Source organism: Bos javanicus, chromosome 15, assembly GCF_032452875.1.
Source record: "Bos javanicus breed banteng chromosome 15, ARS-OSU_banteng_1.0, whole genome shotgun sequence".
Taxonomy (NCBI): domain Eukaryota; kingdom Metazoa; phylum Chordata; class Mammalia; order Artiodactyla; family Bovidae; genus Bos; species Bos javanicus.
The window spans coordinates 20,830,346-20,856,627 of record NC_083882.1 but is presented as its reverse complement, the minus strand read 5'-3'; the positions used below and the strand labels follow the sequence as shown (position 1 = coordinate 20,856,627).

Here is a 26,282-nt window from a genome sequence, read left to right as displayed (position 1 = left end):
TCACTTTTGTTTTTTGGCATCACCCTTTTCTACAACATAACATTCCCAGGACAGGGGAAATGGTTTTTACTGTCTAAGGAATGACAGGACTAGCCTAGGATTGTTTCCTCCCCACCAGAGCATCTTCCTTGTAGGATGGTTGTTTCCAATTCTTCATTCATTCAAAGGTAAATCATCAAAAAAGTCATTGAAAGTATAATTGTGTGCCTGGCACAGAGAAGAAAAGGCAAATAAATCTTACCTTCAATTTCACAGAGCTTACAGGCAAGTAAAATAGATGATAAGAGAAAAGTGTATTGTGTGCTAGAAAGAGAAGAAACCATACACAGGAGAGGCAGTATAGCCAAGTGGTTAAGGGAAATGGTTAAGTGGTTCTGAAGCAAATTCCCCAGCTTTTCCAAGTTTGGCTTCACTACTTACCATCTGTTTAACAAGTTATTTAAGGTCTCTGTGGCTTGGTTTCTCCATTTGCAAAGTAAGGTGTGAGGAATCTACCCTGTAGGATTTTTATGAAGATTTATGTAACTTAGTATGTGTAGAATGCTTAGCACAGTGTGGTATAAAGTAAGTGCTCAATAAACATTATCTGTTACTACTGCAGAATGTGTGCTTAACCCCGTGTGTGTGGTGATTGGTGTGTGGAGGTTAAAGAGGACTAAAGTCAGGAAGATTTCCCTGATTTAATTATTAACCTAAGTGTTGAAGATTTATTTCTGTAACAAATATTCATTGGTTATTTACTATGCACCCTGCACTAGATAAGTAAGTTTAAAGCAAGAGGTTGGAAAATATGGAAATAAAATTTCCCAGGCAATGGGAACAGCCCGTTCAAAGTCATGAAGATGTGAGAGGTCAAGATAAGTTCAGTGAGAGGGAGAAAAGGGTGAGAGGTGAAAAGGCGTAAGAAATGAGAAAAGAAACTACTGAGGACAAGGGTTTCAAACTGTACTGACATCTGTAGTACAACTTTTGAAATTCATTCCATAGACACAGCAGGCCAAAGAAAGTTTTAGCAGAGAAGTGATATTATCTGATTTGTGTTCTTCAGTCAATACACTGGTGATCATATTAATCTGAGCAAACTCAATTTTATTTAGGAAGTGAGACCTCCCTCCAAACTCCTTACAGGAGAGGGGTAGGATGGTTTTCTATGCAAATCAAAACCAATGGATTTTGAAATAAAAGCACTCAGAAAGTAAGAAGTAAAAGTAGGTGTCCCATATATGCACTATAAGGACTTCCCTCGTGGCTCAGACGGTAAAGCGTCTGCCTACAATGCGGGAGATCTGGGTTCTATCCCTGGGTTGGGAAGATCCCCTGTAGAAGGATATGACAACCCACTCCAGTACTCTTGCCTGGAAAATCCCATGGACAGAGTAGCCTGGTAGGCTACAGTCTATAGAGTCGCAAAGAGTCAGACACGACTGAACGATTTAACTTACTTACTTACTTATATGCAATATAAATACTACTTTGATTTGGAGCATGAGGTATATACCTCAAAATAAACACCTGATAATACACAAGGCTCTCAATGCAATGAGGCTTCCCTCCTGGCTCAGTAGTAAAGAGTCTGACTGCCAAGCAGGAGACATGGGTTAGATCCCTGGGTCGGAAAGATCGTTTCAAGGATATAGCAACCCACTCTAGTATTCTTGCCTGGGAAAATTCCATGGACAGAGGAGCCTGGCGGGCTACAGTCCCTGGGGTTGCAAAGAGTCAGATATGACTTAGCCAATGAGCACACACTCAGTGAAATAATCAAGTCTAGCCTGGCTCTTCTGGATCTATTTTATATCCCTTTTGTGTCTCATTCATTTATTGAATCAACATTTAATGTGCCAGACACGGCTATAGGCACTTGGGATGAACAACAACAACAAAGAGTTCTCGTCTCTAGAAGACAATAAGCCTTAAACATAACATGTAAATTACATTAAATATTTTTTAATTCTTGAAATTAAAAAACGAAACAGTAAGAAAAACTGAAATCACCCATGCAAGATAGGAATCATAATAGCATGGTTTCAACAAGGAATGAAAAGAGCTGCAAAACCCTCTGCAGTGTAAAGTGTAAAATTCCAAGAAACCTCAAGGGTGAATGCAAAGCCCTGTCTGGACATGGCTCTAAGCAGCAGAGTCACCCTGAAAATCTGTGTCTGTGTGGGTGTATATAATTTACATATATATATATATATATATATATATATATATATATCTGTGTGTGTGTGTGTGATTTACAAAGCCGATGTAACAAGCCTACTTTAAACAATGTGATATGTGCAAGGCATAAAATGGACTGGACTATTTTCTCCCCTTATTTCCACAATAACAATTGTGGGGTTAGTGGTGATGGTAGTGTGTGGGTGTGTTTTGGACAGCAACTTTTGCTTTGGAACAGTGCTGGCCAGAACCCTATTCTTCTATAATCTGACTCGATAACAGCCCAATCCGGCAGGAACCGCTGTTTTTTCTTACCACAAAAACAAACCTCTTCCACAAGCTAGTATCCTCGAGCTGCGTCCTTCATCACCAAACCATCCTTTATGGAGTCCTGACTCCAAGGGAAGAATGCCACCTACCGAACCAGCCTCCCTAGTCAGCCAGTCCTGCAAAGTACGGCGGTGCTCAACTCAGCCCGAGTAAGCTCCAAATCCCTTCCCTCTGATTATTCTCTGGCCTTTAAAAAATTTGCCACTATTTGGGCTGACAGGAAGTTATGCTCTCAGCGCAGATATCTGATAAACACTTCCACATATTGTAGCCTTCTCAACAGCTAAGCCAAATTTCAGAGCCCTCTCTCTGCCGCATTTTCCTTAATTGAGCTTACACGCTTGGAATGCCCGGGTTTCTGCAGCCTGCAGACAGCGGAAACCGCCGGTGCAAATCGTGCGGGGGCTGCCGCCGGGGTGCAAATCGTGCGTGGGCTGCAGAGCCCGCGCCGGTCCGGGAGCAGGCTAGCGTGCGGGACCGCGGGCTTCCACTGTGCGGCCCTCAGCGACGTGCGCCTCCATCCCCGGCCTCCCCGCCGGGGGAGGGGCGGGGGACCCCGCCGCTGTCGGCCGAGAGCGAGGCGGGAATAGCCGCCACTCCTCCGTTCAGGCTGAGGTGGCCACAGCCGCGCCGCCGCACGCGGTGCCGCGGGGCGGGAAGGGATGGAGCCGGGTGCAAGTGGCTCGAGCGCCTGCAGAGGCGCGCGTCCGCGCTAGAGGCCCGCGTTCGTGATACCGCTGGGTGAGCTGACCGCACTCGGAGGCGCGGACCGAGGTCAGTCGGTCGCCCGTTCCCTAATATAATATCTAGGAAGGCGCGCGCCGTGGCACGCCGCGGTAAGGGTCGGCGCTGTGTGGGCCGCGGCCGGGGGCGGGCCCGGCGCTGGGCGCCAGGCGCCGAGGGGCGGGCCCGAGGCGGGGCGGCCGCGGAGCTGACGGGCCGTCGCCGCGGCAAACCCTGCGGCGGCGGTACATGGCCCCGACGGGAGGCGCGCGGCTCGCCCCCGGAGCCCGGCTCGCCGCTTGAGCGCGGCCGCCCGTCTCGGTCCCGCGCGCCCTCGCCTGTCCGGCCGCCGTCCCGCGGACATGCCAGCCTAACCTCCTCCTGGGCTGGGATTTGCTCTCAAGCGCTCTTCATGGAAGCGATGTCCCCCCAGCAGGAGACTCTAGGGGGACAGCCGGGGCGCTCCTCTTCCCTGACAGGAGTGTCTCGGATCGCCGGCGGCCCCGGCACGAAGAAGGTGAGGACGCCGAGCGGGGCCCCGCCGCCGCCCGCGCGCGCCCTTCGCCGCTGCGCGGGTCGGACGCCGCGGGTATTTAACGCTCGAGGCTCGAGACCCGCCGCGTCTGTACGAGGCCATGCCTGCCTTCCCGTCTCCCCAGGTCACCCCGGCACCCCCGGGCTCGTCGTGTCTAGAGTCAGTGTCGCTCTCCTAGTGAGCCGGGCGGCCGCCCTCTCCGTCCTCATCCGCCGCCCTCCTCCCTCAGGCGGGGCTCGCGGGCCGCTTTTGCGCCATCGCCCTCCCCAGCCCCGCCGGGTGCCCGGCCCCGGGGTTCCCCGAGGTCCCTCAGGCGCTCATCGGCACCTGACGGGGTCAGCTCCGAGATCGCCAGGGCCGAGGCGATCCGCCCTGGCGCGGCGACCGCGCGTTGGGAAGGTAGGCGGCCGGAGAGCAGCGCCCGTGGGGCTCTCAGCCCCTCACCTGGACGCGGCCCCGCGGCCGCTCCGCGGGGTTTTGCAGGGCGAGGGGCGGCCGGGTGGGGTGCTTGCAGGCGGGGGAACGAGACCCGGAATGACCCCGGGTCACTGCAAGGCGGTGGTCAGCCTTTGCAGCTGTGCTGGGGATGCTAACGGTTGACGCCCGGGGACGCGGAGGGCCAGTTCGGCTGGGAACCGGACTGGAGGGGCAGGTGGGCGGCGGCGGTGGGGCCCGCAACCTGCGCTCGTCCGCTGGCCCCCGGGGCTCCGCGGGGCCGGGTTGCGGGAGGTGCGCGCGGCCCCCGTCAGAGCCGGGAGCAAGGATGCGGGCAACAACTTGTAGCGTTCCTTTAGGATAAACGCGGCCGCCGAGCGGCGTGCTGACTCCAATCGGGTCAGGTTTCTTTGGAATGGTTCCCTCAGCAAGTGCAAGCGGTCGCGAGCTGCCGGCCTCTGCGGCTTGGCTCTCGGAGGAATTGATTTGGGTGCTTCTAGCCTTTTCTGCTCTCGCTCCTCCCCTCCCCCTTCTGATATTTGGCCGTTTTTGCTCTGTGTCCTGGTGGTGACCTTCCAGCTTCTGTTGGGGGAAAACAAAAGAAAAATGGGACTAGCGGGATAATCTAAGTCATCCTTAAAAAACATCTTGAGGAATGCTTCAATACGTTTGTATCATTGGAACCTTAAGGGGCTACGCAGGCTCCCTCGTTGTCCGGATCTTACTGCCTTTCATGATTTTGCCCAGCAGAATCCTGGGTTGGCTGGAGGTCAGTAGAAAAGAAGTGAGGTTGGTGCGGAGTGTAGAAGTTTCTGTGAGCACCCAGGGACCTTGACCCTGTTGCAGAGCCATCTAGGAGTGTCAGTGAACTTGATGATGTATCTGCTGTAGTGCTGGCTCTGTCTTTGATATATGGAGGCTGCGGTTTGTCCTTGTCGCTTTTCCCCTTCAGATATGCAGAGAGAGAGAGAGAGAGAGAGAGAGAGAATTTGCTAGGTTGGCATTGTATGACTATTCAGTAATCAACATAGTTTAAAAGCAAATTTTATTCTTGTAAACTTAAGAAATAGGGGAAAATAAAGTATTTGTATGCCAGAACACATCTCATCTTTTTTTTTTTTTTTTTTTTTTTGGCTAATGGTAATTAAGCAAGAAAGCATGAGAGTAGCTTGGCCAATCAAGAAGTATTTCTTCAATAAATGAAAGATTGTTGTGCATCTTAAGCCATTTTTGTCCTGCATTATAAAACGTAATGATTTGTCACACTATCAATCCAGTCTTTTTCTTTTTCTTTTTTAAAAAAGGAAATAGGTTTTGCCTGCTTGGTCTTTCTACAGCTTTTTACTCCCTTTAGGGCAAAAGCAAAATTGAAGACTTGTGTTTATTGACGAACTGCTTTTTATATTTTTACTTTTAATATTTTAACATATATTATATATTTTCTTTTAATATTTTTCCAGAAATGTGCATCTCTGCCTGTTTTAAATGTGAGTAGGTGTATCTGTTTGATTTGAGACCTCCATAGCAATAGTAATTAATTATAATAAAATTTCCAAATTGTAACTCAGAATCATTGCCATTTACACTCTCATGGACTACAATCTTCTTGTATCCCAAATACTCAGCAGATTGATCTTTTTTATGTTTCCTCTTACCTTTTTAGTGCTTGGTAGTCCTAGTGAATCATGAGACTTATTTCTTAAAATGTCTACTATGCTGTTGTACTACTGCTGTTAATTACTGAGACTTGGATCAGTGTTGTTGAAATTGTCAGTTGCAGTCAGCATTTTAAAAAATGAAATAGAACAGAAAGTATTGGCACAGTAGTAGGGGTAAAGATTGCTTTGTATGACTTTTTGCTCTGTTTTATTTATGTATATGTATGTGCATTTGGGGTAGTGGAGAAAAATGTGTTTCTTACTGAATATTCAGCATTTTTTAAAGACAATGTTATTGGCCAGACTACTGTATGGAATGGGTTCACTTGGCTTTTAGTCCTATCTCTGTTACTATCTGAGTGATGTTGAGGAAATCACTTGCTTTAGTTTCCTCATTCGTAAAAGGAGTATCAAAGAGAAGATAGTGGTGAAAGTGCTTTGAAAAGTGTATATAGCAGACTATTACATCTTTTACTTTATGAAAACAAGTTGATCTTAATTAATAGTCCCTGAAGGACAAGCAAAACTGTAGCATCTTTCAAACTAGTCATCCTGAAAATTAAAATCCAGTGGTACTGCCATTGTCTAGAATATGGTTCATATTCCTAGGAACTACTATTGAAAAGGCAGTTTTGCACAGTGTGGTGAAATTTGGAGTTTGATGACCTGGTAAATAGATGGGGAAACAGTGGAAACAGTGTCAGACTTTATTTTTGGGGGCTCCAAAATCACTGCAGATGGTGATTGCAGCCATGAAATTAAAAGACGCTTACCCCTTGGAAGGAAAGTTATGACCAACCTAGACAGCATATTAAAAAGCAGAGATATTACTTTGTCAACAAAGATCTGTCTAGTCAAAGCTATGGTTTTTCCAGTAGTCATGTATGAATGTGAGAGTTGGACTATAAAGAAAGCTGAGTGCCGAAGAACTGATGCTTTTGAACAGTGGTGTTGGAGAAGACTCTTGAGAGTCCCTTGGACTGCAAGGAGATCCAACCAGTCCATCCTAAAGGAGATCAGTCCTGGGTGTTCATTGGAAGGACTGATGCTGAAGCTGAAACTCCGATACTTTGGCCACCTGATGCAAAGAGCTGACTCATTGGAAAAGACCCTGATACTGGGAAAGATTGAGGGCAGGAGGAGAAGGGGATGGCAGAGGATGAGATGGTTGGACGGCATCACCGACTCGATGGACATGGGTTTAGGTGGACTCCAGGAGTTGGTGATGGACAGGGAGGCCTGGCATGCTATGGTTCACAGTGGGCAAAGAGGCGGACATGACTGAGCAACTGAACTGAACTGACCTGGTTCAAGTCTACATTGTGTTTGTACTAGCCTTCAAATCTAGGTCAGTTACTTAACCTTTCCAGTTTCCTATTTGTAAAATGAAAATAACAATAGTATGTAACTCTCAAGATAGAAAAATTTAATGTGAAATGGAGTGAATATTAGCATATGTTAGCTCTTATGTTTGTACTTCCCACCGTGTTTGTAATTCACACTACTTTGTCCCAGTTGTTTAAGCCAAAAATCTGGTATTTATGTCCTCAGTCTACAACAACCATCGGAAATGCTAGTCCACTGTCACTTCAAAACATATCTTGAATTTCTTCACTTCATCTCCACTGCTGTCATTGTAGTCCAAGCCAAACCACTATCATCTCTCACTTAAACCTTTGTAGAAATCCACTAACTTGTCTAACACCTTTTTGGTTTTTACCTGACCCAGTCACCATTTAGAAGCTCCAGAGTGATCTTCAAAAATGTAAATTGATCATGTTTCTAACTGTGTAAAATCGTGTTGTGGCTTTCTGTCATATTTAGAATAAAATTGAAACTCCTCTTTTTAGCCCTCCCTACTCCTCTCACCTCATCTGCCTTTCCTGCCTTGTTTGTGTATTCTCCAGCCACATGGGCCTTCTTTTTCACACATCGAGTCATCAAATCCATTCTGTTCTGAGGCTTTGGTGTTGCTATTGTCTTTTTTTTTGCCGCAGATCTTTGCAGTGTTGATTCTTTCATGTCGTTCCCATCTTAGGTTCTCCCAGAGGCCTGTTCTGATTACCCAAGTGGAAGTTGCCCCTCAGTCATGCCCTGTGCCTTTTGTTTTGTTCTTATCTCAGTATTCAGTCTTGCCTTGTATATTCTTATTTCCTTCTTGGTTGTGTTACCTGAACCGCTCACCAGATTGTGAACACCATGAGACTAGGGATGTTTTCTGTGTTGTTCAAGGCTGCTGCCTCAATTCCTAGGACAGTGCTCCATATTATGTGTGTGTCAGTCGCTCAGTCGTGTCCAACTCTTTGTGACCCCACAGACTGTATCCCTCCAGGCTCCTCTGTCCATGGGATTTTCCAGGCAAGAATAAGTTGCTATTTCCTTCTCCAGGAGATCTTCCCAACCCAGGGATCGAACCCAGGTCTCCCACATTGCAGGCAAACTCTACCATCTAAGCCACCAGGGAAGCTATATATTAGGTACTTATTAAATATAAGCTGGGTTATGTACAGCAGTCAGCAGGAATAGATATGACCCTCTTGTTCAGGGTTTATGATTTATAGCAAGATCAGCAAATCTTTTCAGAGAGCCAGATAGTGAATAATTTAGGTTTGTAGACCATAAGGTCTCTGTTGCAGCTACCTACTATGCCACTGTCATGCTAAAGCATCCATAGACAATGTATAAATAAGTGGGCATAACTATATTCCAATAAAACTTTATTTAGAAAAATAAGAGGTAAATCTGTTGTGTAGTTTGCTGACGCCTGGAGCATGACTGTTAACTGGAACTTTCGACAATGGCAAAACCAGTCTTTATTTACAATGTCCAATTTAATGGACACTAGCTGTTACATTGGAGAAGGCGATGGCACCCCACTCCATTACTCCTGCCTGGAGAATCCCATGGATGGAGGAGCCTGGTAGGCTGCAGTCCATGGGGTTGCAAAGAGTCGGACAGGACTGAGTGACTTCCCTTTCACTTTTCACTTTCATGCATTGGAGAAGGAAATGGCAACCCACTCCAGTGTTCTTGCCTGGAGAATCCCAGGGATGGGGGAGCCTGGTGGGCTGCCGTCTATGGGGTCGCACAGAGTCGGACATGACTGAAGTGACCTGGCAGCAGCAGCAGCAGCAGCAGCTGTTACGTAGCTATTGAGCTCTTGATGTGTGGCTGGTACAACTGAGCAATTAAAAAATTTTAACAGATTTTTGAGGTATACTTGGCATACAATAAGCTGTACATGTTTAAAGTACATAAATCAATAGATTTTGGCACATTATACAACTCTGATACCATGACCACAGCCAAGATGATGAACATATTTATCATTCCTTAAAGTCTCCTCATGTCCCTTTCTAATCCCTTTGTCCCCTCCCAATTTCTAGGCAACCACTGGTCTGCTTTCTGTCGCTGTTGGTTAATTTGCATTTTAAAGAATTTTATGTAAATGGAATCATACTATGTATTCTTTTTGTCTGTCTTCTTTAATTCAGTTTAATTATTTTGAGATTCACCCATTTTATTTGTGTGCAGATCAGTACTCAGTAGTATTCTATCATGTGGATAAAGCACAGTTTGTTTATCCATTCACCTGTTTATGGCTATTTTGTTTTTTTCCTGGTTTGGGATACTATGAACAAAGCTGCTCTGAACATTCATGTACAAGTCTTTATATGGACTTGTGCTTTCACTTCTTTTGGAAAAATACTTAAATGTTGAGCCTGGGTCATAATTTAAGTGTATGTTTAACGTTTTAATAAACTGTCAAATTATTTTCCAAAGTGGTTTTACATTCCCATTAACAGTGCGTAAAAGTCCAATTTCTCTACATCTTCACCAACACTTATTATCTGTCTTTTTAATTTTGATCATCCTAGAGGATAGAAGGTCTTCCCTGGTGGCTCAGTGGTAAAAAATCCATCTGCCAACGCAGAGATACCAGAGATGCTGTTTCGATCCCTGAGTTAGGAAGATCCCCTGGAGAAGAAAATGGCAACCTACTCTAGTATCCCTGCCTGGGAAATCCAATGGACAGAGGAGCCTGGTAGACAGCAGTCCATGGGGTCGCAAAGGGGTCAGACCCAACTTAGTGACTAAATAACAACAGAGGGTAGAAAGTTGTATTTCATTTTGGATTTGATTTACATTTCCCTAGAGGCATCTGTTCCCATCACTTCATGGGAAATAGATGGGTAAACAGTGGAAACAGTGGCTGATTTTATTTTAGGGGGCTCCAAAATCACTGCAGATGGTGATTGCAGCCATGAAATTAAAAGACGCTTACTCCTTGGAAGGAAAGTTATGACCAACCTAAACAGCATATTAAAAAGCAGAGACATTTCTTTGTCAACAAAGATCTGTCTAGTCAAGGCTATGGTTTTTCCAATGGTCATGTATGGATGTGAGAGTTGGACTGTGAAGAAAGCTGAGTGCCGAAGAATTGATGCTTTTGAGCTGTGGTGTTGGAGAAGACTCTTGAGAGTCCCTTGGACTGCAAGGAGATCCAACCAGTCTATTCTAAAGGAGATCAGTCCTGGGTGTTCATTGGAAGGACTGATGCTGAGACTGAAACTCCAATACTTTGGCCACCTCATGTGAAGAGTTGACTCATTGGAAAACACCCTGATGCTGGGAGGGATTGGGGGCAGGAGGAGAAGGGGGCGACAGAGGATGAGATGGCTGGATGGCATCACCAACTCAATGGACATGAGTTTGGGTGAACTCCAGGAGTTGGTGATGGACAGGGAGGCCTGGCGTGCTGCGATTCATGGGGTCGCAGAGTCGGACACAAATGAGCAAGTGAACTGAACTGAACTAACTCTTTTACTGATGAAAAAGATCATGCAATAAAAAGATTCCAGGAAATGGGAGCAGTTGTTCAAAGGTCCTGAGGTAGCAAAGCACATAATATGTTTTAGGACCTAGTTTGTAAATGCTGTAAAAGAAGTCAGTCACTTAATAGCTACATTTATTATTTTAACCTCAAGGGGGATCACCTAGCTGGTTCACCCACCTTTCTTTGTTAGTGGGATGATTTGACTGTTTCCAAAAATAGAAAGTTTTCCGTAATTGAGGCTCTTGAAAAGAATAGACAGTAGATTTGTATGGTATTTTCTAAAAGTGTGATTCTAGAGTACAATATTAATATCAGCAATAGATAATGCATTATGGATAGAATCCTGGATAACATATCCTTGAGCGCGTCCCTGTTTGAATAGAACAGTTTTTGTGAAATGAAATGGCAGCACTTATTAGAATGATTTTAGTTAGGGATGATGATTTTTATAATTTTCAAGCCCCCAGACCCGTTGGTTTCACACACTAATTGAAAAGTCTTTAAATAAGATAGGTTTTGAGGAGGGAAGAGAGACTTGTAGGCACAGAAAATCAAAGCAAAAGGATTTAAAAATAGCTCCAACATTAAAAAGTATAACTGCTGCTGCTGCTGCTAAGTCGCTTCAGTTGTGTCTGATTCTGTGTGACCCCAGAGACGGCAGCCCACCAGGCTCCCCGTCCCTGGGATTCTCCAGGCAAGAATACTGGAGTGGGTTGCCATTTCCTTCTCCAATGCATGAAAGTGAAAAGTGAAAGTGAAGTCACTCAGTCGTGTCTGACTCCTATCGACCCCATGGACTGCAGCCTACCAGGCTCCTCCATCCATGGGATTTTGCAGGCAAGAGTACTGCCATTATACACTTCATTCTGGCTTTTATTTCTACATTCTCTGTGTCCAAATGTGTTTATAGCAATTCATGGTAGAACACCCCTGAGAGCCAATTTTAAACCATGTGTGTGTCTTGCCCTGGGGTTTGAATGAAACATCTTGGTGAGTAAGACTTCTAATTCTTTGGAACTGAGAAAAATATTATGCCCATAGTTAAGCCCGTATCCTACTGAACACTTTGTGATGTTATTCACAAAGTGAGTGGCATAAAATCAGGTACCTGAGAGATTGTTTTGGCTAAGAGCAGTCTGGAAATACCAAAAACTGAAATAGATTTTGTTTCTAATCAGAAACATCCTCTGTTAAACTGGTGTGACTTCTGAACTTCTGTGTTTTGTTTTTGTTTCTTTGTTTGTAAAATGGGGATAATAATCCATATCCTGTATATCTCACAAGGTTGTTTTTTATGGGTCAAAGGAGAAAATATATAAAAACACTTTCGAAAAAATGCAGAAGCCATCAGGAATTTTTCACAAGTACCAGGTGAAAGTACCTATAAAGCAATAAAAAGAGTTTTATTTCCTTGGATTTAATACAAGAACATTTACATGCAAATGAGTGAATGCTATTTGTCTTATTCAGCTCAGGTTGCTGTAACAAAATACAGTCAACTGGAGGCTTAAACAACAGACAGTTATTCCCTGCAGTTGTGGAGGTTGTGAATTCCCATGATCTGGGTGCCAGCCAGTTCAGTTGCTGGTGAGAGTCTTCTTCTTGGCTTCCAATTATTGTCGTGTCCTCACATGCGAGATTGAGTGAGAAGAAAAGCAGTGAGGGAGATGAGGGAAAGACGGGGAGGGAGAGATGGAGATGGAGTTGGATATCTTTGGTTTCTTCTTACAAAGGCACTAACTTTGTCAGAGCAGCCCCACTCTCAAGACTTCATCTAAACCTAATTACTTCCCAGAGACCCCTGCCTCGTAGTAGCGTTCCATTGGGGGTCAGCACCTCATCATATGGATTTATGGGGCACAAGTATAATAATTAGATCCATAACATGCATCATCAAAGCAGTCACCCTTGAAGGTCATAAATATCAAATATTCTAAGGTAGAAGCTTGAGGAAAAAAGGTAAGAGTTTACTGTTTGTAATATATGGAAGAGGAAAGGAAAAGTTTTATAAACTTCTTTGAGTAAATGCCTCACTATACATAACATACGTAAGCTGCATGGTAGGCGTTGTTAATAATGCACTCTTAGAGGAAAGGCAGGGAGCCCTCCAGGGCTGTGTGTGGCAAGCAGCAGAGCTGAAAATTTGAACCCAGATTTTCCGACTCTGTTTCTCTTTCCAGCTAGACTACAGATGCATTTTCTATTAATTGCAACATAAGATGTAGGAGAGAGTAGATTTGAATTTTACATAACCAGTGGAGCAAAGCAGATCTGAGAAGTTTTTCTCCTGAGAGGTAATTTTGCCCTTCGGAGAGCAGAGTCTCTACCTTCTCTGTGTACCACTGAATATTACGTCCAGTACCGCCATTAGATAAAGGTACCAGTCAGGGTTCTTCAGAGAAACAGACAGGGGTAGGAGTCCCTTGATTGCCATCCACAGGGAGGAAGGTGGTGTAGTCTTTCCTGAGAACCAGAGGAAATGAGATACTCTAGCTGGACAGTGAGGGCGGAAAAAGGGGGCAAATTCCTCTTTCCTCCACTTCTTGTTCTGTAAAGGCGAATGATGAATGATTGAATGATGGGGAGGAAACCTGCTTTACTGACTGCTTATTCAAATGCTAATGTCATCTTGAAAATACCCTCAACAGACACACCCAGAGATAATACGTAACCTGGGCATGGCTGTGGACATGTGGACACATGTCAATAATAATAATAATAAGTTGACACAATATTAACCTTCATAGTAAATATGGACTAATAGTGACAATCAGGGACACAGTCATTGATAATCTCTTTGGAAATTTGTGGTCATTTTGCTTTGCTATCTGTCATTTTCAGGTATTTTATATAAGGCGCTCATATTTCAGGCAGAGAAGGCAATGGCACCCCACTCCAGTACTCTTGCCTGGAAAATCCATGGACGGAGGAGCCTGGTGGGCTGCAGTCCATGGGGTTGCTAAGAGTCAGACACAACTGAGCGACTTCACTTTGACTTTTCACTTTCATGCATTGGAGAAGGAAATGGCAACCCACTCCAGTGTTCTTGCCTGGAGAATCCCAGGGATGGGGGAGCCTGGTGGCCTGCCGTCTATGGGGTCACACAGAGTTGGATATGACTGAAGTGACTTAGCAGCAGCAGCAGCAGCATATTTGAGGAGCTCTTCAGGAGACCTTCTTTCCGTGCTGATATCTCAGTCCTGCTTGCTGTTGGAAATTTTGGCATGTTCTCCAAACTCAAAGAACTATATTTCAAGTTATGTGTGGGTGCACTGAATCCTGTGTCTTAGATGTTTCCACCATGGAAAATTGGGTGTGGGAAATGTAGCTGAAACTCTCAATTCAGTAAACATTTTAATACGATAAATCTTGAGTGTAAGAAAAAGCTTGCTTCCATAGTAAATTTTCACTTACGATGTGAACACAATAGTGCATTTTAACATAGCAAAAGAAAACTTATTATTTTGTGACTCTAACATTCATGTATTAGAAGAGAATACATTGTTTTTTATAAAATGAAAATTATATTTTATTTCTATACATCTATGTAAAAAATACTTGTCAACTTTGAAGATTGAGTCCTCACAGAGAGTTGTAGCTTATTGACCAGAAATTCACAAGTCACAGATTCCTAAGCAGTGCAGTTGTTGCTTTTTGGTTCTGAAGTGAAGGTTGTTATGAAGCACTTTATCACTCTCCGTCCCTTCACTGTTCTAATTTTAGGATTTGGTGGAAGGTCTGCAGGGCAAGAGGTGGAATATGTTTAGTAGCCTGGGAGAAGTGAGACAGCTGATGGCACCTTCAGAAAAGGAAACCTTGAACTTGGATAATCTGGGTTCTGAATCCTTTCCCTCTCCTCATGCTGCCATCCAGGACTTGATGGCTGTTCCTTTGGACATAAAGTGGTCTTGTGCCTTATAGGGCCACATACCACTTAATGAACATACTGCTGCTGCTAAGTCACTTCAGTCGTGTCCAACTCTGTGCAACTCCATACACGGCAGGCCACCAGGCTCCCCCGTCCCTGGGATTCTCCAGGCAAGAACACTGGAGTGGGTTGCCATTTCTCCAATGTGTGAAAGTGAAAGTGAAGTCGCTCGGTTTCGTCCAACCCTCAGCGACCCCATGGACTGCAGCCCACCCGGCTCCTCTGTCCATGGCATTCTCCAGGCAAGGGATACTGGAGTGGGTAGCCATTCTCTCTCCAGGGATCTTCCCAACCCAGGATAGAACCCCGGTCTTCCCCATATTGCAAGAGGATTCTTTACTATCTGAGCCACCAGGGAAGCCCAAAGAGACATTGCTGCAAAGGGGGCTGCTGCTGCTGCTGCTAAGTCACTTCAGTCCTGTCCAACTCTCTACAACCCCATAGACGGCAGCCCACCAGGCTCCACCATACCTGGGATTCTCCAGGAAAGAGTACTGGAGTGGGTTGCCATTGCCTTCTCCGCAAAGGGGGTTATGCATACTTATATGTACATAGAGTCATATACACAGTGCTTTGAAGATATATATGTACATTTTATTAGTGTGATTTGATGGAGTTTGGAGTTTCGTGACTCATATCCCTCAGTCTCCTGAGTATTTGACAAAAACCTCTGTTACAGACTGAATGTTCGTGTCTCCTGAAACTCAAAGGTTGAGGTCATAACCCCCAGTATGATAATACAGTTGACCCTTAAACAATGTGGAGGTTAGACATTGTCACCCTCCATGCAGTCAAAAAATCCACTTAGAACTTGACATTGGACACTCTCTATCCATGGTTCTACATCTACATATTCAGCCAACCTCATATGGTATAGTACTGTAGTACATATTTATTGAAATAAATTCGTGTGGAAATGGACCTGTGCAGTTCAGATCTGTGTCCCTCAAGGGTCAACTGTATTTGGAGATAGGGGCCTTTGGAAAATAGTTAGCTTAGATGAGATCATGAGGGCAGAATCCCCATGTTGGGATTACCGCCCATACAAGAGACCAGAAAGCTTCTTCTCTGTGTCCCCCGTGTGAGGCTCCAACAGAAAGGCAGCTGTCTGCAAACTGGGAAGAGAGCTATCACCAAGAACTAAATCTGCTGACCCCCTTGACCTTGGACTTCTTAACCTCTAGAACTATGAAAAATAAGTGTGTGCCATGTAAATCACCCAATCTGTGTTATTTTGTTATATTAAGTAGCTTGAACTTACTGAATATCTTTAAAATGTACTTTCATCGAAGTGAGTTTGCTTTCCCATTCTGTTGCTATCTCAAGTGTTCTAGATCACTCGTGCCTAAGTATTCTAGGAACTCTAAGGTCCTATTGTGTACAGAAAGCCTTCGAGGTGAATGCTTAGTTTGGTGGTAGACACTGAAGCAGCCTGGGGTGGGGTGATGCTTCGCTTTTGTTTACGTACTGAAGACTTGGCCACAATGTGGGAGATTGGAAAGAGTTAGAGGAAAATCCCTTTTGTCAGCCACCAAGAATGGGTCTTGTAGGTATCACGGCCCAGTGTGTGTTATAATTTTGTATCAGTATGATTTTCTTTCTCCAGGACAGGTTTAGATTAGAAATATCCAGCTGACAGCAGAAAAGCCCTATCAGTATGTCCGTGCTGGGCTGAGCAGCCTTGACCTAGTTTTGACAGACAGCTGTCACATGGAACAACTGAAAGGTAAAACCTGTTTCTGGGTGTCTGGTCACGTGTGTGTGGACTCTGAAAATGAAATCTGTGCGTGCCCACATCAGCTCATGTTTCAAGGGTCTGGACAGCTCAGCTGCTCTGTGGCCTTTTGCTTTTCCCATTTACCTGGGTCCTAATTTATACCTAGGAGAGTTTCTGTATTTCCTCTTCTATGCCTACAGTCAATGTCTTGAACCTCAGCTTCCATAGTAGACTTTAATATGTTATAGTATATATAAATCTGGTCAGACCTTGGCCTGGTTTTTATTCTTATTTGATACGCTGTGGTTTTTTTTTTTTTGTTTGTTTGTTTTACCATTATGATGTTGGATTTGATCACTGTACTCTTCCCTTCTGCAAGAGTAAAGTGAGAGATTGCTGCAAGGAAGAGTTTTCCAACAGCATCTGATACATTCAGCCCCTGAGCCTTCATGCAGGTGGATGGGCGCTGGAGCAACCAGAGAGCCCCTCTGTTAGAGTGTGGCATGGGTGTACAAATAGCAGCACTTCCTGTGGACTGTGATGTGATATTTTAGTGAAGCCCTGCCCTATAATAGGATTACTAGGGAGAGAGCATCAGTGATTGAACTTGCATACTCCAGGGTGATGCTGAAAGGGAATCATGACTCGAGTTTGAAACTGGTGGCTTCATCAAAGAAGAAAGTCCAGTCAATTTGAAGGCCCATAGTGGTACTTTAGATATCTATATGAGAGGAACAAATAAAAATGTAGAAGGGGAGTTCTACTATCCTCATATTTATTATATATGGTACTTACACACTCTAAAGCTTTCCTCTGTATGTTATACTGTCATGGTGCGTTCCCTGTCAAAGGGCTTTCACATGTAAAATCTTATTCTTTGTGGTAGGTCAAACAGTTTTTGTCATTTTGCAGAGAAGACTCTGAGAAGTGACAGAACCAGCATCCAGAGTTTAGGTTCAATGCCAAGTGCCCATTCTTCTCCATTACATAGATCTCCTATTTATTTTATTTCCAAGTGCTTATCTCACAGAAACAGGAAATATGGCCGAAAGTAAAACGTTTCTTAATCTCAGAAAGAAATTATATCCCTTTATAGTAGTCTGTTCTGTGATGACATTTGCTTTAAATAAATGCCCAAACTGATTCTGGCTGGGATTATTATGAGTAAATAGAAGATCATACTCATCACTGGCCAAAGCGACGATAGTGGGAAGCTTTAGCTCGTCCAGTGGTCGAAACCTTGTGATAATAGGATGTAGATGCAAGGGGCAGGGGTAGAAATAATTTCCTTTTTGCCTTGAAGGGCCACTGCCTTTGGGGTATGTCTCCACAAGTTAGTGGTTCAGGTGTGTAGGGAAGACAAGAAACAGTTCATTGCTCACTGAATTGTTCAGATCACCCACAAAGGATTGAGTCGAATTTGAGTAAACTAAGTTGTAAATTTGATTAAGCATTTTTTCTGTCTTTGAAACTTTAGAGTCTTAAAAGCTTTCCTCAAAGCCCTTAATTTAATACTGTGCTAATTTTAAATATTTGACTGGAGAATCCCAGGGATGGGGGAGCCTGGTGAGCCCATCTATGGGGTCGCACAGAGTCAGACACAACTGAAGCGACCTAGCAGCAGCAGCAGCAGCAGCAAATTTCACGCATTGGAGAAGGAAATGGCAACCCGCTCCAGTGTTCTTGCCTGGAGAATCCCAGGGACGGGGGAGCCTGGTGGGCTGCCGTCTATGGGGTCACACAGAGTCGGACACGACGGAAGCGACTTAGCAGCAGCAGCAGCAAATTTGACTTAAATTCGACTGAACTGCTTGAATTTTTTCCTTCATAAAGTAGCTGGAACAAAACAAAGTATGAAAAATTGCAGTTCACCTGACTTGACTCTTTCATCCTGGTTCTTTCTTTTGATAGGCTTTTTCCCCTTTACATCTCTTTGAGAACTAAGAATGACCAGATTCAGAGTGATTTCGCCATTCCAAAAATAGTTTTTTGTCTCCTGCATGATACTTCAAGGTTTCAAAAATAGTTCTTTGTCTCCTGGTTGATACAAAGTTAAAATTCCACTGAGAGACTACATACAGGTTTTTATATAAACAGTGTTTTATGCCTTGTTGAAAGTAAAAGAACAAAACTTTTTTCTTCCATAACCTGCTTACAACTTTAGATTCCTACGCAGGCACACTTGCTTTACCACCTTAAACTCTCAGATAAAGGTGAGAATTTACTAGGAAAATACTGGAGAAGTAGGGGAAGAACCGTGGCAAACCACAGTATGCAGGTCGGCATATTCCTCAGATCTCTCATGAGTTCAAATGAAGGGCCACTCAGACATTTTGTACAAAAATGTATTGGATAAAAAAAATAAGTAATTTTCATTTTCATGTATTATACTTCAGATGGTTGTTGTATGAACAAGGAAAAATATAGCTTCTGGCTGTGAACCAGTTTGCTGAGCTAGAGCTCAGTAGTTTAGTAGTTTGGTGGTTAGTTTTTGTTTTACTCATTTTAAGAGCTTTGGTGAGATATAGTTTATATAGCATACAGTTCAGTCAGTTAAAAGTGTATATTCAGTGCATCCATCACAATTTTAGAACATTTTCATTACCACAAAAAGAAATACTGCACCCCTTAGCCGTTACACCCCAATTTTCTCATCCCCCCAAACCCCAGGCAAGCACTAATCTACTTTTAGTTCCTATGGATTTGTTTATTCTGAATATTCCACTTAAATGGAGTCATATAGTATGTGATCCTTTGGGACGGAATTATTTTAATTATCATAATGTTTTCAAGATTCATCTATGTTGTTGCACTTTTGTTGCTTCTTTTATTGGAAAGTAATATTCTATTATTTTTTGCCTTTGACTGTGTGGATCACAATAAACTGTGGAAAATTCTGAAAGAGATGGGAATACCAGACCACCTGGCCTGCCTCTTGAGAAATCTGTATGCAGGTCAGGAAGTAACAGTTAGAACTGGACATGGAACAACAGACTGGTTCCAAATAGGAAAAGGAGTACGTCAAGGCAGTATATTGTCACCCTGCTTATTTAACTTATATGCAGAGTACATCATGAGAAATGCTGGACTGGAAGAAACACAAGCTGGAATCAAGATTGCCAGGAGAAATGTCAATAACCTCAGATATGCAGATAACACCACCCTTATGGCAGAAAGTGAAGAGGAACTAAAGAGCCTCTTGATGAAAGTGAAAGAGGAGAGTGAAAAAGTTGGCTTAAAGCTCAACATTCAGAAAATGAAGATCATGGCATCTGGTCCCATCGCTTCATGGGAAATGGAGAAACAGTGGAAACAGTGTCAGACTTTATTTTCTGGGCTCCAAAATCACTGCAGATGGTGACTGCAGCCATGAAATTAAAAGATGCTTACTCTTGGAAGGAAAGTTATGACCAACCTAGATAGCATATTCAAAAGCAGAGACATTACTTTGCCAACAAAGGTCCGTCTAGTCAAGGCTATGGTTTTTCCTGTGGTTATGTATGGATGTGAGAGTTGGACTGTGAAGAAGGCTGAGCGCCAAAGAATTGATGCTTTTGAACTGTGGTGTTGGAGAAGATTCCTGAGAGTCCCTTGGACTGCAAGGAGATCCAACCAGTCCATTCTGAAGGAGATCAGCCCTGGGATTTCTTTGGAAGGAACAATGCTAAAGCTGAAACTCCAGTACTTTGGCCACCTCATGCAGAGTTGACTCCTTGGAAAAGACTCTGATGCTGGGAGGGATTGGGGGCAGGAGAAGAAGGCGATGACAAAGGATGAGATGGCTGGATGGCATCACTGACTCGATGGACGTGAGTCTGAGTGAACTCCGGGAGTTGGTGATGGACAGGGAGGCCTGGCGTGCTGCAATTCATGGGGTCGCAAAGAGTGGAACACGACTGAGCGACTGAACTGAACCTAACTGAACTGAATATTCTGTTTTATGAATGTATCATATTTTGTTTATGCAGTCTTCAGTTGATGGACATTGGTATTTTTTCTACTTTTTGACTATTATGAATAATGTTGCTATGAACATTCATGCACATGTTTTTGTGTGAACATATGTTCTCATTTCTCTTGGTTACATACCCAAGAGGAATTGCAAGATTGTATGGTAACTCAGTGTTTCACCATTTGCAGAACTTCTGAAGTGGCATCACCATTTTACATTCCTACCAGCCGTGAATAAGTTTAATTTCTCCACATCCTTACACTTGTTGTCTTTTTATTATCTTGATAGTAATTGATTATCTTGATAATAAGATATTAACTCATCTTGATGAGTATAAAGTGGAATTTCATAGTTTTAATTTGTGCTTTCCTGGTGGCTGACAATGTTGAGCATCTTTTCTTGTGCTTTTTGGCCGTTTATATCTTCTTAAAAGAACTTCCTATTCAGATCCATTTTTAAATTAGCCTACTTTATTGAATTGTAACAGTTCTTTAAATATTCTGGATACAAGCCCCTTATCAGATATATGATTTGCAAAAATGTCCTCCGATTGTGTGGGCTTTCTTTTCAGTTTCTTAATAATGTCCTTTGAAGCACAGAAATTTTAACCTTGATGGTGTTCAATTTAATTTTTGTTGTTGTTTGTGCTTTTGGGGTCATATCTAAGAAACCATTACCTAGTCCATGGTCACAGCTATTTATTCCTATGTTTTCTTCTAGCATTTTTTATAGCTTCAGCTCTTTTAGATTGTTGATCCATTTTGAGTTAATCTTTGTATATGGTATAAGATATGAATCCAACTTCATTCTTTTGCATGTATATCCAGTTGTCCCAGCACCATTTGTTGGCAAATGATTAACTTTTATAATACAACAGATGTTTACCATGAAACTCCATGATAACGTAAATGTCAGTGAAAGTTGCTCATTCATATCCATTCTTTGTGACCCCATAGACTATACAGTCCATGGAATTCTCCAGGCCAGAATATTGGAGTGGGTAGCCTTTCCCTTCTCCAGGGGAATCTTCCCAACCCAGGGATCGAACCCAGGTCTCCCGCATTGTGGGCGGATTCCTTACCAGCTGAGCCACCAAGGAAGCCCAAGAATACTGGAGGGGGTAGCCTAACCCTTCTCCCGGGGAACTTCCCAATCAGGAATTGAACCGGAATCTCCTGCTTTGCAGGCGGATTCTTTACCAACTGAGCTATCAGGGAAGCCCAATGTAAATGTCAACACTGTGTCAAAAGCTGTAGTTTGCAATGTACGAGGATGACTCTCACCATCCGGTTCCATAGCAGATGCTTACATTTCCTTAGTGACAGTGTTCCAACAGAACCCTTTAAGTAAGTCTGTTTGCCTTTCTGTGTGTGCGTGTTGGAAACAGTAGCATAGATGTGGAGAATGAGTACATTTTAAAATTCACTGAAAACCTTCATTTATTAAGTATATAGTTTGTACCAGGTATTATACTAGGCTCTAGTAATACAAGGATAGGCCTGCCGCAGAGGAGAATTTCAGTAATTGTTGAAAGATAGGATAAAGTTTGAAAAGATGGGAGAACATTTGGACATAGCCCTTGCTCTCAAGAAAGAGATAGATAATTATAATGTGAAATGCTTTAACTGAGGCATAACTATAAAGTTAGTTAGGAACACAGGAATTCAACATTTAGTTCATCTAACCAATTAAAAAAAGAATTGAAGTGGAAAGCACCTTCCAGATTAGCTGGTAATGTTGCTATAGTTTTGTATTATTATTGAAACATAAAAGAATAATTATAGGCATTTGGTTTTTATCTTCATTTACCTCTATTCATTTATTCTTTTGCAGAATAGGTTTTTTGCCTCTAATACTGAATATAGCTGCAGAGGGGGCAGCTTAGGAAACCAAAGATTTAATTTCTGTCTAGTGTTCATGTTAGAGAAGGCAATGGCACCCCACTCCAGTACTCTTGCCTGGAAAATCCCATGGACAGAGGAGCCTGGTAGGCTGCAGTCCATGGGATCGCTAAGAGTCGGACACGACTGAGCGACTTCACTTTCACTTTTCACTTTCATGCATTGGAGGAGGAAATGGCAAACCACTCCAGTGTTCTTGCCTGGAGAATCCCAAGGACAGCAGGGCCTAGTGAGCTGCCATCTCTGGGGTCGCACAGAGTCGGACACAACTGAGGCGACTTAGCAGCAGCAACAGCAGTGTTCATGTTATACTTTCCTAATAAATGGCTACTAGTATAAAGATCAGAGAAGGCAAAGGCACCCCACTCCAGTACTCTTGCCTGGAAAATCCCATGGATGGAGAAGCCTGGTGGGCTGCGGTCCATGGGGTCGCTAAGAGTCGGACACGACTGAGCGACTTCACTTTCACTTTTCACTTTCATGCATTGGAGAAGGAAATGGCAACCCACTCCAGTGTTCTTGCCTGGAGAATCCCAGGGACAGGGAGCCTGGTGGGCTGCTGTCTATGGGGTCGCACAGAGTCGGACATGACTGAAGCAACTTAGCAGCAGCAGCAGCAGCAGCAGCAGTTTTTAAAGATGTCAGTTTTTAAAATTTAATCACAATTCCCTTTTACAACTCTGTCCAAGCCTCTCCTCATTGTTCCCATTTGCTAGCAGAGGAGTAAATAAATCCTACTTTATAATTTGTTTTTCAGCTTATATAAAAGTCTTGTTTAGTTTTTTGGGGTTTCTTAAGCCTTGGCTTAATTAATTGGTACAAAGTCAAGAAAATCACTTCTAAAGATTAATGCAGTTGATTTTTTGCCTAATGTTTATCGATTTACAAGATTATCTTTTAAAAACTACTCAGTTTCAGAATGGCATCTAATATTTGTGAGGTAATCTCAATATAGATATCAAGCATTTGGGCATTCTGAAAAGCCACACGGTGGATTGTGATTTTAACCTCACAAAGAAAACATACACTGTTTTAAACCTATCTGCTCATTTCCTGTGAGGCAAAGTATCGTAGTTTTCTCTGTCACTGAGCAACTGGGAAATTTGTTGGTGCTGATATGACCATAGCTTCAACCTGTCCTGACAAGTTTGTATTATTATAGATTTAGAAAGGAATCAGTAGTCTCCTTCTATTTTTGTGTCTTTTATTTCACAGTTGTTAATAAACCAAAAAAATCTAAGTCTTTATTGCCTGAGAACAGATTCTTTGCCAGATGAGTGAATTTTTTTTTGAAGTCACCATCGGTTCTTTATTTTGCTACACTTTTGAGCAAAAAAAAAAAAAAAAGTGTACTTTGAATTAATTAATACCTAGATTCCCATTATATTGACAACTCTTAAGACTTTTTATTACTTAGAGAAGTGAATCCTATGAATTCTAAATTCATTGTGTATATAACGTTTATTTTCTTGCATATCCAGGGTGAATCTTTGGTAGACATTTACCATGAGAATATCAGAAATAGAAGTCACCTAAGAGACTATGTAGTCCAAATTTTCTCACTTTCTGTATAAGGAAATGGAGACCCAGAGGAGTGTGTGAATTACCTTAGGCTGCGTATCTGATTAGTAGTGAAGTGAGTCTCAGTACAAACAATAGGACTTCAAATATTATTTTGCCTGTAGTTTGACTGCAATATCTGAATATGAGTCCACCAAATGAGGTAGATTCACCCCACATTTGATTTGTCACACGTCTACCAATTTATAACTAAGAAAAGTGAAAGTCGCTCAGTTCAGTCCGACTCCTTGCGACCCCATGGACTGTGCAGTCCGTGGAATCCTCCAGACCACAATACTGGAGTAGCCATTCCCTTCTCCAGGTTCTTCCCAACCCAGGGATCGAACCCAGGTCTCCTGCATTGCAGGTGGATTCTTCACCAGCTGAGCCACCAGGGAAGCCCATAACTAAGAAAACAGTCTAATTACTGCATACAAATAGGTACAAATAGTCTGCTATATTAGACCTCTATGAAAAACTATTTTAAAAGCATCTTTACAAAGAAAATTTGTCACTCTTCTTTAATTATCCATGCTCATGTTTAATAGCCATCACTCAGAAATATTTCTTTATATCAAAAAGTTTTGAATCTGGAGTCCATGGATCCCTAAAGAATCCATATTAGGGGGTTTCTGAATCCCTTGAAGTTAGTGCATGATTTCTTTCACAGCTTTTATAAATTTCTTGATAAACCCACTGCCCAGGATCAACCTGGATTCTCAGTCTACAGTATAGCCACATTTCTTTTCACCTTATCTTCTTTGGAAGACACTTGGTATCCTCTGTATAATAACTCTGCATTACCTTGGAGACTTACTGTTTCCAAATGAAGAATCATTTTAACTTGTCAGATCATTTTAACTTAAATTTCTTTCTTTTTTCCACATTTTAAATCATTTTTATGGCTGTCTTTTGAATCCTTTCCAAATTCTTTGTAAGCTTGAAAGCCAAGGAGCTCAGAATTAGAAATCATATGTTAATGAAGATCTTGTTTAGGCACTTGGATCTGCTGAAAGTGGTGTCAGAGGATTAGGAGCAGCAGAAGGAAGACTGCTGAGATAGGTGCAGGAATGTCACCCCTCCACACACCCCCCAGCCCCTCACTCAGAAAGGCTAGGCAGAAACTCAAGGTCAAAACAGACCAAGGGTAAGGGGCCCAGGTCAAGCTTAAAGGATTGGGCGTATTTCAGAGTTCAAAGCATAGTACCTATATCCTGAATAAAAGGATTCAAATTCCAGAAATGAAATAGGAATCAAATCTAGACCTGAAGGTGAAACAGAATCCTGCAGAAAATCTACATAGTAAGGAACCATCACCTTTCTAAGTAAAGTCAACCCAGTCTTCCAGAATTGAGACTCTTCATATGGGAACAGCCCACTGGTAATACTTGTCTCCCAGACTTCCCTTCACCCTGCAACCTCTACATTTACACTGGCCTCAGAGTGCTAGATTCCTGAGAGTTGTGTCCCCAGGAGATGTGACCAGTGGAAACAGTTAAGATACAGCTTACAAGCTATAACATATAAAATAGTTTATCAAAATCACTGGGGTTCAGAGGGATTATGGATTCTTCTGGGAATCTGATGAAAACTGTGGGCTTTCTCTTCAGAAGGAGGGCACCACATATATATCATGTTAAAAACTTTATGCAGTTTAACCTGCCCTGAGACTGATTCAGTCTCCTGATTGATAAGTAAGGTATTCTGTATTTCTTACCCGTTTGTTTCCTGTTCTTTATTAATGTTTTATACGATTGTTTCAGTTGTCTGAGCTATACCAAGGAGATTAGGGCATTTTGTCTTCACATGTGAGCCAAAGGATTAATGGAGGGAACAGCAACACTGAGGCCATGACCCTGCTGACAGCAGTGATTTGGGAGAGATCTGTGGGGGCATGGTGAATTGAGGGGGAAAGAATTGTGCCAAAGAAGTCTAGTGTCCCCTTGTCATGGGATGATTTCTTTTCTCTTCCTTGGGATGGTCTACATTTTATTAATTAAGAAGCTGTTCCTTTGTGAATCATGTAATGAGACGCTGAGCTACTTGGTTTTATGTGTTTTTTCTTAGAGTAGTACCCAGCCCCAAACATGGCTGGCCTAGGTCTACTCAGGTAGTGGGTGAGACTCCTGGCCAAGAAAGGGTGAGAGGGCAGAGCAGGAGGGATGCTTTGGTAATGCAGCCTGAACTTCATTCATGGCTGTCTGTGACTAGATGGTAAATTTTACACATTTATATCCAGTGGCTCACCCTTGGACTCTTTCTTGAGGTGTTAAATCTATAAGACTGAAAATTTAGAGAGTAATTATCTGGATAAATCAAATTGAATATAACCTCACCACAAAGTTTAGGTCCTGTAGAACACAGTACCGAATTATCCAATTAATCCTATATTTACATACCACTTAGAAAAAAAAAAAAAATCTTTTTTCTAAGTTACAATAAACAAAAAAACTGTTTTGAAGAACAGATTCCTAAATGTGTAAATATTTAACTTTAAATGTCTATTGTGTAAATAGTCTCCATCTTGTGCTTTAGCAACTTAC

General features: G+C 42.8%; 1 protein-coding gene across 5 annotated transcripts in view; it reads left to right on the top strand.

Annotated features, from left to right (window-relative positions):
* Window positions 1-3,146: 3,146 nt before the first annotated feature.
* The window catches only part of ARHGAP20 (Rho GTPase activating protein 20), a 216,325-nt gene continuing 193,189 nt past the window's right edge, over window positions 3,147-26,282 (top strand). The window contains exon 1 of one of the 5 annotated variants that reach the window (XM_061440245.1): window positions 3,147-3,267. Coding sequence is in view for 2 of the 5 variants with exons in the window: in XM_061440241.1 (XP_061296225.1) it covers window positions 3,629-3,733 (105 nt within the window). In the remaining 3 variants the exon portion in view is untranslated. Of the gene's footprint in view, window positions 3,268-3,432; window positions 3,734-3,777; window positions 4,151-15,153; window positions 16,336-26,282 lie in introns of those variants that run through there. The other 4 variants (XM_061440241.1, XM_061440244.1, XM_061440242.1 and 1 more) reach the window with 4 other exon arrangements.